Genomic DNA, 11,187 nt, shown 5'->3' on the forward strand with positions numbered 1-11,187 from the left:
AAATGGTCCAATTCAGGCACTTATCAAGAGAACATCCCTGGCCATCTCTACTGCCTCTGATCTGATGGACTCAATAAACACAAATGCTTCCTTTTTAAATGATGCCTGAGTGTTCGGAGTGTGCCCCTTGCTGTCCGTAAATAAATAAAAAAACAAGAAAACGGTGCCACCATGGTTTGCTTAACATAAGACATTTGAAATGATTTATACTTTTACTTTTGATACTTAAGTATATTTTAGCAATTACATTAACTTTTGATACTTAAGTATATTTTAAACTAAATACTTTTAGACTTTTACTCAAGTAGTATTTTACTGGGTGACTTTCACTTTTACTTGAGTCATTTTCTGTTAAGGTATCTTTACTTTTACTCAAGTAGGACAGTTGGATACTTTTTCCACCGCTGCTCAAGAGAGCGATCTGCCCTCACAGGTGCACCAATATATCTGGAAAGAAGTTAACCTTTCATTTGGTGCTAAAGGTTAAAGGTTAACAAAACATCACAACAAGCACAACAAAACATCAGGGGATAGATAGATAAATAGACCATAGCTTATTGGTTCAATATCAACCTCATGGACCAGTTTCCCGGACACAGATCTAGCCCTAGCCCTGGACTAAGACGCACCTTTCAATGGAGAATCGTTATTGAACATGCTATTACTTTTTAATAAGACTAAGCTTAATCTGTGTGTGGTGGGGAACTAGCCCTATTTCTCCAACCAGTTCATAACAACTTCACAAGGCCAACAGAGTGGGAGAGTTGAGATTACCGTTAATCAAATCAGAACTACCACCAACAACTCCTTTGAGGCCCTCGGAGCTCTCACAACACCCCTCATCCTCAGCCATATGGTCTACCTCTGAGTAATTGAAGGAAAACACAGAGCGGTAACTGCTACACGTAGGAGTGTCACTGGAAGACATCATTGTGGGGTTGCAGAGGGGCTCCAGATCGTTGGCCACAGACTTGTACAGGGTCTCCCAGTCTGACAGGCAGAAGGGGCCCCCGAGGAGGTCGATGTCAGGAACGGATGGGGCGGTCTCAGGGGCCACAGCCAGCTCCAGGCTGGGGACCAGGTCCTGTAGGTCACGTTGGTCGAAGTCTAGGTCCTCCATGGGTTCTTCCTCAGCACTGGAGCACAGTAGGATGTTGGAGTTACCCAAGATGGCCGAGGCAGAGATGGAGATGCTTGGCACGGGGACGGAGTCCATTTCATGGCGTAAGGGGCCCTTGGACACAGTCACTGCTGTCGCACTGCCTTCTGGGAGTTGGAGTTTGTCTGAGTTCTCCAAGATGGAGAGCAGCTGGGCAGAATCTGCGGTGTCTTGTAGCATGCCTTCAATGTCATCGTTGATCTCATTTTCGACATCGTCCTCAGCGGCGGCTAGTTTGCAGGCTGGTTGGTGGGTGGATAGGATCTGTTCCAGTCTCTCTTTCTCTTTCAGGAGGTGGCCTATCTCTGTCTGCAAGGCCTCTTTGTCCCCCTCCAGCTGATCAGTTTCCTATAAGGGGAGAACCACACATCAATCAATTAACGTTTATGAAATGACAATTAAAAAGAAGATACATGGTCTAGTAAGAAGTATGGAGAGCCTCAATCACTTTGGGTGAAATCCATTCTGCTAAGCATCTCCACAAGGACATGACAGTCGTTTTTCACATGAGAACAAGGTGCACTTACGGCTTGCAGGGTGTCGGTGAGCTCCCGCCGTCTGTTGCGACACTTGGCTGCGGCGACTTTATTCCTCTCTCTCCTGATCTTCCTCCTCTCATCCTCTTCTGATAAAGGCTAGATCAGTCACAACAAATGAGAACCCTCTAAATGCACATCCAGACCTGCATGAGGAATCTTGCCATCTCGTCACTTGGCTTGGAAGGCTAATTCAACATTTGGCAAAGGGTAGCCCTAAAAAAAAGACTACACATCTTTCAATGCAGTGTCAGAAAATATGCCATTGTTGCAGAATGAAGACTCTCCTTGGCTAGGCTACAAATAATAATTTGCCATTTAGCAGACGCTTTTATCCAAAGCGACTTACAGTCACGCGTGCATACGTTTTTTTGTGTATGGGTGGTCCCGGGGATCGAACCCACTACCTTGGCGTTACAAGCGCCGTGCTCTACCAGCTGAGCTACAGAGGACCACAAATTCAATGCGTAGTAACAGGCTCTACACTAGACCCAATCAAACACTCAGACGTGCGTAAAATGATACAACATTGGCACAGTCTATCTGGCCAGTCACGTGCACGCACGCACATCAGACATTCAAGACGATTTTTTAAAAGATGTATCAAAAATCTCCTTGATATTTAACAAGGCTTACCTGTTTTTTCCCTTTCTTGCAGGTGGATTGTTCCTTGCTGCCTTCCACTCTGGAAGACGATTGGGTTGCGCCATGCGCTCTGCTAAGCTTTGCACGTCCACTGGAGGGGGAGGAGGAGAAGGAGGAGGAGGAGGAGGAGGAGGACGGGGGGGAGGAGGAGGAGGAAGAGGATGGGGGGGGAGGAGGAGGAGGAGGAGGGGGAGGGGGAGGAGGGGGAGGAGGAGGAGGAGGAGGGGGAGGGGGAGGAGCAGGAGAAGGGCGAGACTGATGCTGATGTGATGTCAGTGGTCGGTTGGACCATCCAGTGCAGATCCATGGAGGTTGAGATTGCAGTGACCGTTGGAACAAATGGAGACTGCCATGGAGAGTCTATTTCACCACAGACATCCTGCAAAAACAACACAAGGAATGTTGAATTTATTGAATCTAATCAATTGAATCCGATGACATGCATGGTTGACCTTTCCAAAAGGGGTGTGATGTGCATCAATGATTTTGTTATTGGCATGAAATTTATAGCACAATTTATGGTGTATCTACAAAGATAATTCTGTATTAATTTACAACGTCTATAATTAGGGTTGTAATTTTTTATTTATTAGGGTTTTAAATGATTTCTGACATCACACATAATTAATCAAATGACAGTCCATCTCATGTTGCCAATAATAGCTAAACCCATCGTCATCATCATCATATTTTGGCATGATGGCTTCAGTCAAGTCTTCAATATAATTTGGTCAGCATGGACCCCCTATACCACTCCAGGAATGTCAGGAATTTGAAGGTGATCAGTCAACTGTCTGGCGGTACCATATGGTACCTACCTGCCCAATACAAGCTCTTTCAGCATGCCATACATATCTGGATAGGTAACGGGTAAAGGGGCTGTCACTGCTACATTTCACTGGAGCGGTTCACGATCTAGTTGGATGGGTTGTAGATTCAGAATCAGTCTGTCTATTAGTTAGGCCTAATATGATCAATAAATGATTGATCTTGCCACAAACTCAATGCAACACAAACATAATGAACGTTTCCAAAAATGCCAACGCGATTCCATTCAAATTTTTTCATTTTTTTTTCTCCAAAATAAGATCCATTCATTCATACCTGCGACATGCTGCTGTCCATTGACGATGCGTTCGTGGGTGAGTCTGGAGATCGCTGGCTGCACCGGGCGACGTCTCCGGTAGGCGATGCTGAGCAGCTGCTGCTCGTGCTGCGAGACGAGCTCGAGGAGTCGTCGTAGTCTGGGCTCGAGTCCGGATACATGATGATGCCTTATCAAAAAATTTTTATTAATAAAGCTTTAAAAAAAAAAAAATCACTATCCCTCTTATATTATCGTATGGCTGTTATCCACTGTCGTGCTGATGTCACCTCTGTGCATCACTTTTACTGCTTTCACGTGAACGATAGTTGCTGCAGATAGTGGAGCGCGCCTCCTTTTATTGTGAGCTTGAATTTTATTAATGAAATATGTGTGGAGAGACCGTACCATTCCACAAAGAGAGGAGGGGTGTTGTAGGCTAGAATAAACAGGCTTGTTTTAGCAATGGAGCTGCAATATTACCCACACACACATTTTAACTGAGATGAGAGCGGTCTCGTTGTAATTCAGATTAATTGAACTACTCAAAATACGACCACATGATCGCATATTGAGCCCCTCTTCAAGAAATGGATGCCTGCATTGTATCCACCGCCGTATGAATGAACTACGTCACATCATAGGCCATATCCTGTGCAGCATTTGTATTACACACGTTATAACCTGTTCCCTTTGTAAAAAAAAAAAAAAAACATTGTTTCATAATATACACATGGCCACGTTTTAGATAATGCACATAACAAATACTGTATGTACCACGCTATATATAGCCTGTACTGAAATAGCTTTGAAAATCGTCTGCCAATCTTGTATTTCATATAGCCTACAGCAGTGTTTCTCAAACCTCCTCCTCCAGAAATCCCAGCCGTTCCATGTATGTGATCTATTTCAGAGCTAGAACACCTGATTCAACTCGTCAACTAATCAGCAAGCCCTTGATTAGATGAATCAGGTGAGATAATTCAAGGCTAAAACAAAATGGCGAAACGTCTGGGGGGTCCCCGAGGAGATGTTTGAGAACCACTGGGCTACACCGCTGACCTCCAATAATAATATGCCATTTAGCAGACGCTTTTATCCAAAGCGACTTACAGTCATGCGTGCATACATTTTCTTTGTGTATGGGTGGTCCCGGGGATCGAACCCACTACCTTGGCATAACAAGCGCCGTGCTCTACCAGCTGAGCTACAGAGGACCACATGTCCTCCAGAACACAGCAATCCTCTGTTGGCTTCTGTATCCACACAACCTAGTCTTTATAATATTTGATAACCTGTGTTCTTTGTTATAATCATTCAATAACATCAGTATAATTGTCGATATATCGGAATAGAATAGCAGATGTTTTCTGCATCCACTCAGGTAATGATGTTTTTTTTTTTTTTTTACAGCGAATAAATAAAAGTGTTATTCATGTTATAACACACATTGAAAAGGGCTTGGTTGAGGTTTTGTACCTTTACCCACCTGCTACAGAGACGCCTCTCTAGTTGTGAGATTTCAGCTGTGGTAATTATTATTGCATGGCGCGCGACTTCAACTACCGCTCCAGCAACAGATTTCACGCTGCAAACTGATAACCAATCAGAGAGGAGACAATTACGACCATATATTGAGTTTCCGGTTCACATATCGCGTCATACTTTGAGTACTGGGCCAAAATTCAACCATTCAAACACTGTAGTGTGGCCTAGAGAAAAAAAAACTGAAATTATACCTTGAAATGAACTCATGTCGGTCATTCATTCTATAAATAGAGGCGTCATAACGTTGGATAATATATGCATATAATAATGATTAAATCTTATTCTTGCAATTTCGTGACAGCTGCTGTACTCTATTATTATATAGGAGTTGGAGGCAGTGGGTATTCCCCAAATGGCACCCTATTCCCTATAGAGAGCACTTATTTTGAGCAGAGCCCATAGGGTATTAGTGAAGCACTAGGGAATAGGAAGACATTTGGGACGCGCCATTTGGGACGCGTTCCTTTGTCATTCTCGTTCTCTTGCACATTAATGGTATTTTTCTGAACAGCTACTTCAGTAAATATTACCGAGAGCTATTTTTAGTTCGGATGACCTCACAATTCCTCTCAAGTAGCGGCCATGGGCGATGGAACCATGGAGATGGAACGTGAGAATATAATAAAGAGACAGACAGACAGACAGACAGACAGACATACAGACATACAGACAGACAGACAGGGGCCTCCCTGTGAATGAGGGTCTGCCTCGCGCTTCCCGGCAACCACGCCCCCTGTATATTTACTGGTAGTTCATTAGGGTGCGCTGCCTCTCTTTCATTCTGTCACCAGGTCGCTGGTCGGGAAGAGGCTGAGATATGAGCTTCAGACAATTATAGACCCCTGTCCTAAGTTCAGGTCAAATACATGTTTTCACTGGGGTCACTCAAGCGTGAATGAGGGAAACGCTTTGAAACTTTGGAACACCATCTTTAGATCTAGAGCTTATTAGGGTCTATAGATGACATCACTGGGGATTTTGGGAAACAAAACAGAGTGACAGATCACAAAGTTGAGCCGACCCTTTGATGGGAGAGAAGTCTGAACAGGCAACTGTTTGTGCACTGTTGAAAAGAAGCAACACTTCAAAGGACTTATTTCCGATTACTTTTAAATTGCATTTATGGGAAGGCTAATTCTAATATAGGCTAAATAACACTTGAACACTCACAAGCAATGCATAAACATTTAATTGTCCAAATTATAGCCTAGAACTCAAGCATTTGATCCTTTGGCATACAACGAGCTTTCTCTGATGTGTATAACAATTTCAAAAAGCTGTCTGAGTGACTATAAAGTAGGCTCAGCTTGTGTAAAACCTTGACAACACACATTATATTTAGGCATATACAATGGCTGGCAATACAGCCTAAATAAACAGCAATTGACTGTAAATTCATAACATCTGAAATCCCCTCAAAAAATAAACATTGCATTAATATATGCACTGTAGTCCAATGTTGTGTCGCCCTATATTGAGTCTTGCCAACAACTCTGGCTACCTAAATAAACAGTTGTCAACTAACTATGCCATCCTTTCCATTTGCTCGGCTCCGAAAGACTGCTATGCAGAGCCAGAGCGTCACTGGCGAGAAGGGGTGGAACGTTGCCGGGACAACGCAGACTGTTCAACAAAACATGAGCCGGTGAAACATGGCCCAGCGCAAAGTTTATAGTCCCTCGGAGAGAACGCGTATAGGGCATATTTAAATGCGTGGGGGAACGAGGGAACCCTTTTGTAGACTACTGGTCTACTAGAGTTACGTTTTCCATATTTAAGCATGTTTATTAAAAGCAGAATAGAAGCAAAACAATAGTTTGTTTTGTACATTAGGCCTATGAAAAATAGATTTTCTTTAGGACATTCATGCCTGTCCAGGACTTCAAAATAATAGCTGAGTTCAGGGCGGCAGGTAGCGTAGTGGGTAAGAGCGTTGTGCCAGTAACCGAAAAGTCGCTGGTTCTAATCCCTGAGCCAACTAGGTGAAAAATCTGTCGATGTGCCCTTAAGCAAGGCACTTAACCCTAACTGCACCTGTAAGTTGCTCTGGATAAGAGCGTCTGCTAAATGACTAAAATGTAAATATTAAAATGCCCAGCTGTCTTCTTTACTTCTGTGTGTTTTGAGCTGATGATGCACATAATCTCACCACGTGCCTTCTCACTACAATGACTAGGGATCCCCCCAGTCACTAGGCTACTGAATATAAAGCATTCTTGGAGAACACCTTTGTTAAGATCATCTAAGTGATTTAAGTCTACTGTACTCAACCACTACAACCCGAAAAGTACACCTGGCCTACCTGTTGCTCCACATACTGCCACTCCCTCCGGTCACCTCACCTGGAACCAAGAGATACAAACATTGCCTGGGGCCAAAGTACATGTGTAGTCTGGGGAATGTTGTTGGCTTCAGTTCAGCAGCTGTATGGTATTATAATTCCTCTCTGTTTATGATTTGTGCAATACTTCTAGAATGGCCGTATTTCTATAGGCCTATTCTATATACATATAGGTCATTGATCCGTTTTTCAGGTATTAGTAACGCCTGTGTATTGTTGAATCAGTTTACACTCATGAGGAACTTTAGCATTCTTTTCAATGACCTAACTGAAATCATACATAATGTCAAATGCTACATAGCCATTGGGACCCTCCTAAATTGAGGACATAACATCATTTACACATCATTAGGCCTACCCCTTGTGATTACAATGTCAAGTTGTTCAATATTTTCTTCCACAAATAGGACAGTTGCATATTATCACATATCATCAATAATTATGTGGTCTAGATTAGGCCTAGGGTGTGTACCACATTGGTATTTATACATAGGCACAGGCCTACAGGCTGTGAAACTAGCCTGGATAGGACAATTAGCCTATATTCCACATTATCACCATGGGACAATATATGTCCTATGGTAAAACACAAATAACACAGTATTAAAGCCTATGGATTACTATAGCATTGTGTTGAAAGTAGCTACAAATAACGTTAACCATAAATAGCTTTACTTTGTTCTATTCTGACACAGCTGACCATTAGTGTCCCATATTCCAGTTTTCATAACAGCCAGTTCTGTGTTGTTGTCTTTCCTTAACGTCGTGTTCCTTCTCTTGCACATCTATCATTCCAGTGTTAATACTAATTGTAATTATTTTGCACTATGGCCTATTTATTGCCTTACCTCCATAACTTGCTACATTTGCACACACTGTATATATATTTTCTGTTGTATTTTTTGACTTTATGTATTTTTACCCCATATGTAACTCTGTGTTGTTGTTTTTATCGCACTGCTTTGCTTTATCTTGGCCAGGTCGCAGTTGTAAATGAGAACTTGTTCTCTACTGGCTTACCTGGTTAAATAAAGGTGAAATAAAATAAATAAAAAAGGTCTAGGTTCAAAATATACATACAGGAGGATTCTAATATCCCAGAACTCTAGCAATTCATGGGACTATAATCAATGGAGCTGGTCCCAATGAATTTGTTGTTTTCGAACGCTTCTGCATGGAATTACTTCATTGTGTTCAACCTTCCAATCTTCGACCTCGGTTCCTGTCAGCCAATTGTAGCCGATCTCGGGATAGTTCTATACTTCCCAGCAGGGCCCGCCCATTTAACAGGATGCACCATATAAGGTAAATTACGTCGACGGGATCTCCTTCTGGAACGTTCCATTTCTTGGGAAAGGCAACTTTGAAGTTCTAACTTTTTATCTTATGCCAATAAACAAAACAAAAAAGCAAGTTTAAGTCCAGAATTAATTTGTTGGATACTTTAAAATGTGTTACAAGTCTCAAAATTAGTGTTTAGTATGTTCATAACCCGTTGTTATGTTGCGCTCCTCACCCATTCAAGGGAGGTACGTCCCATTCACGTCACGATTATTTCTTCGCCAGACCGTTAGCAAGCCTATAAAAACCATGCGAACTGTCAGAGTCTGTAGTCAAACTTTTCGCAGCAGAAGAAAGGACGGAAGAATCGAAAGAGACACGACAACACAGGGTAGGGTCACGTTCAACACCAGCTAACCTGCTAAAAGGATCACTTGACTTTGACAGCTTTAGCCGACGCCTACTTTCGTTTAACTTTATTTGGAATTTATCGAGTTTCTTCGTGATCTCCTGAAACGATGATGTACTCCGCTTTCAACACGGATTGTGACTCTTCTTCTCGCTGTAGTACTGCTTCTCCAGCCGGCGATAACCTGGCTTACTACAACTCTCCTGAGGGATCTTACTCCAGCATGGGCTCTCCCCAATCTCAGGTATATTGATCATTTTAATGTAGCATATTGACTTTCTTTCAATTTCATTAAATACATGTTATAAGTGTAATAACCACGCAGTAATGGTGGATTATAAACCATGCAATCCCAGAGATACTGTATGCAGCTAAACCTTATTAATGTAGTCGTATCTTATTATATATGTTATATTATAACAGTGCATGAAGTTTCCCTTCTAGTAGATGCTGAAGCATATAAAACTAGACGCTTCTAAAGCATCTCTGCTCTACAACAGAACACTGACTATACACTCCTGTAGTTCATTCATTCAGCAAGCAGCGAGGAAACTCTAGAGATGTTAAGCGTCATGGCTTACATCACTAGGGATATTTATAAACCCTATGGCTTTTAATAGACTTACCAACCGGCTTCATTAATATGCATGAGTGAAATGATGCAGTGCATTGCTTCAGCAGCATCACCCACCCTCCCCAGTACCCTACCCTCTGTCTATATATTCTCCTGTACTGACTGATTTCCCTCCTTATTCTGTAACAGGACTTCACAGACCTGACTTCAGTGTCCAGTGGTTCGTCCTTCATCCCTACTGTTACAGCCATCTCTGCCAGCCCAGACCTGCAGTGGATGGTCCAGCCGCTTTCCTCTGTGGCCCCTTCTCACAGAGCCCATCCCTACAGCGCCAGCCCCCCAACCTACACTAAAGCCATGAGGAACAAGGGCCACAGCTCTGGGCGCAGAGGCAAAATGGAACAGGTAATTCTCTTAACTGAGCTTAAAGCTGGTCTATGGGACTATACTGTTGCAACAAATAATGTACACCACTTTCGTTTTGAATATGGAGAACAGTGCGTGTAGGGTTTAATGATGACATTTGCATTGAATTGGAGGACTGCTGGAACTTAATTTTCGTGTTTTTTTTCTTCTATAGCTTTCTCCTGAGGAGGAGGAGAAGAAGAGAGTCCGTAGAGAGAGGAACAAGCAAGCAGCAGCTAAATGCCGCAACCGGAGGAGGGAGCTCACTGACACTCTGCAGGGTGAAACTGACGAGCTGGAGGATGAGAAGTCTGCTCTCCAGAACGACATCGCCAACCTGCTCAAAGAGAAAGAGAAGTTAGAGTTCATCCTGGCAGCCCACCAGCCCATCTGCAAGATCCCCTCTGATATGGACACTGCTTTCCCCACCGTCGTCCCCAACCACGGGGTCTCCATCCAGCTGTCCCAGCCTCAGCGCATGGTCTCCAGCTCTGCTGCTCCCCTCACCTCCACCTCGGCCTCCATATTCTCCAGCAGTCCCTTCCTGTCCACCGCCTCAATCTCAGTCTCCGACGTCAAGTTGGCCGACCTGGACACAGCCTGCCTGGAGGAGTCCCTTTCTCTCCTCACCAAGACTGAGTTGGAGACGGCCCGGTCGGTGCCCGAGGTCGATCTGACCAGCTCCCTGTACACCCAGGACTGGGAGCCCCTCTACAGCACAGCCAATAATGACTTTGAGCCCCTGTGCACACCTGTAGTCACCTGCACCCCGTCCTGCACTACCTACAAGTCTTCGTTCGTCTTTACCTACCCAGAGGCTGAGGCCTTCCCTACCTGTGGCGTGGCCCACCGGAGAGGCAGCACCAGCAATGACCAGTCCTCTGATTCCCTCAACTCCCCTACCCTACTAGCCCTGTGAGGAGAACTTCAAGTTGAGTCCCAAATGTCTCCATATAGTGTGCACTGCTTAGGGCTCTGGTCAAAAGTGGTGCATGTGACATTTGGAACCCCCCCCCCCCTCTTCTTCCACACAACACGACTTCCTCTAGAGCACATTTGGCACTTCATGGGCAGTCCCAGTATGTGGTAGATGTGCAGAATGATCGCAGGGCTATGGAATGGACTTGGACACACACAACCAGGAAGCAACATAAATGATTTGTTTACTAAGTTTTGTCTTGACTATAATCGGCTATTACTTGCCT

At 43.8% G+C, this 11,187-nt stretch overlaps 2 protein-coding genes across 2 annotated transcripts in view; one reads left to right on the forward strand and one right to left on the reverse strand.

Moving 5' to 3' along the window:
- Positions 1-325: 325 nt before the first annotated feature.
- Positions 326-3,770, reverse strand: LOC121556172 (proto-oncogene c-Fos-like). The gene is made up of 5 exons (XM_041870066.2): positions 3,445-3,770; positions 2,558-2,719; positions 2,332-2,472; positions 1,687-1,794; positions 326-1,507 (listed from the first exon to the last, which is right to left on the reverse strand). Exons 1-5 carry the CDS (start codon positions 3,604-3,606, stop codon positions 740-742), a joined length of 1,341 nt encoding a protein of 446 aa, XP_041726000.1. The 5' UTR covers positions 3,607-3,770; the 3' UTR covers positions 326-739.
- Positions 3,771-8,937: 5,167 nt separating this feature from the next.
- The window catches only part of LOC121556166 (proto-oncogene c-Fos), a 2,470-nt gene continuing 220 nt past the window's right edge, over positions 8,938-11,187 (forward strand). Inside the window, exons 1-3 of the mRNA XM_041870058.1 lie at positions 8,938-9,247; positions 9,767-9,982; positions 10,158-11,187. The exon at positions 10,158-11,187 is cut by the window's right edge and continues 220 nt beyond it. Of these exons, the coding sequence (XP_041725992.1) occupies positions 9,113-9,247; positions 9,767-9,982; positions 10,158-10,901 (1,095 nt within the window). The 5' untranslated portion in view covers positions 8,938-9,112 and the 3' untranslated portion in view covers positions 10,902-11,187. The remainder of the gene's footprint in view (positions 9,248-9,766; positions 9,983-10,157) is intronic.

This window comes from Coregonus clupeaformis, unplaced genomic scaffold (assembly GCF_020615455.1).
Source record: "Coregonus clupeaformis isolate EN_2021a unplaced genomic scaffold, ASM2061545v1 scaf0069, whole genome shotgun sequence".
Taxonomy (NCBI): domain Eukaryota; kingdom Metazoa; phylum Chordata; class Actinopteri; order Salmoniformes; family Salmonidae; genus Coregonus; species Coregonus clupeaformis.